Consider the following 1,501-nt stretch of genomic DNA (forward strand, 5'->3'; position numbering starts at 1 on the left):
TGTGATGAGGTCCTCGGTGGTGTTAGGAGCCCTGCATGCTGCCTCGCGCGCACGCTCTCTCGTGCTGCAGCAGAGTCTGGTTCAAGGCAAACAGCACCTGCAGGGAGACGAGACACATGTGGCATAGTTTCTGTTAGTTCACCGACCCACTATAACAACCCCCTTCCACAACAAGTGGGATCATGTTGAACTAAGTCCTCTGGAGCAGGGGTTTTCATTTCAACCCTTTTCATATCAAGGTCCACATTATTTATTCAGTATTTGAGCCACGGACAGACCACCATTTGATGAGATTTAGCCTCTAAGACCCAATACTTTAGAATATTTTGCTGTCGTTGGATAAGATTCCATGCTGTATTGATGTGGTAGCCATAGGAGAGACAACAGGCAAACTTTGATCAAAATAACAATCTTCTAAATTCTCTACTTGTGTAGACTTCTTATAAATTAAGTAATGCAGATGTTTAACAAAAAAAAAACACACCCGTGTGAACTGAGTGGTGTAAGGTCTTATATAGACTGATCAGCTGTGGTCTGACGTAATGTCTGACGTAATGAAATCAGCATCAACCAATCAGCATCAACCATGCTCATTTTTTGAGCACAGACAGACAGACGGACAGACACGTAAACTAACAAAGCCAGTTGTAGGAGTGGTTTACACCACTCAAAAAACTGAGTGGTGCAACTCCCCCCCCCCCCCCCCCTCTCACACCTGTGTGAAGTGAGGGGCGCTCTTAGTCATCGTACATCATCATGCATCATCTCATACTGGTCAATCAGAATGCATGTTGCCTGTTGCCACAAATTTACGTCATATTTGGCGGACATTTGACCTCCTTCCATTGTCGATGGCAAATATGAGGCGTGTGAGGACAAGATGACGTAAATTTTCCCTTCATTGTCAATGGCATTTAATGTTTGTGTTGCGGATATTTTGTGGGGACAAAAGTATATATAGGAGGGGCCAGCCCCCCTCAAGAATGCAGAGTTTTCATTTTCATTTTCAGGTTGTTTTCATACACTTCCACGCAAGGCTGACTACAGGTAAAAATCAGACCACAGAAGGAATGGGAAAAACTCAGTGAAAGCAATAATTCTCTCCAGGAAAGAGAGGGAGGCGCGGCAGGAAGAAAGAAAAGCTGGGTAGAGAGAGAGAGATAGAGAGAAATGAGGGGAGAGAGCGCCCCTTTAAAAATAGCTTTCCCCGTCGCGGCTCTCTCTCTCTCTCTCTCTCTCTCTCTCTCACCGGGGCTCAAGTGCCGTAAATTTACAGCTCCCATTAAAATTCTTTAGAGAGAATTTATGGTGTGCAGCCGCCAGCCAGCCACAGCCAGGCCCAACGACACGGCAGCTGTCTGGGACCACGGGGGTTAACCTATCCCGTGCTCCCGCCCCTCTGCGCTCCACGCCGCCTCTCACTGGCCTGACAGCCCCAGCCTGGCTGTCAATCACCCTCTAAGCCCAGTGACAGGAGCCTTAGGTGTGCCTGTATGGTGTA

General features: G+C 47.4%; 1 protein-coding gene across 1 annotated transcript in view; it reads right to left on the bottom strand.

Annotated features, from left to right (window-relative positions):
• Positions 1 to 1,501, bottom strand: part of trabd2b (TraB domain containing 2B) — a 110,770-nt gene that overhangs the window by 50,252 nt on the left and 59,017 nt on the right. The window contains 2 exon segments of the mRNA XM_079505910.1: positions 1 to 30; positions 32 to 97. The exon segment at positions 1 to 30 is cut by the window's left edge and continues 54 nt beyond it. Coding sequence (XP_079362036.1) covers positions 1 to 30; positions 32 to 97 — 96 coding nt within the window.

The sequence above is a fragment of the Electrona antarctica genome (genome assembly GCF_951216825.1).
Source record: "Electrona antarctica genome assembly, chromosome: 7".
Lineage (NCBI taxonomy): Eukaryota > Metazoa > Chordata > Actinopteri > Myctophiformes > Myctophidae > Electrona > Electrona antarctica.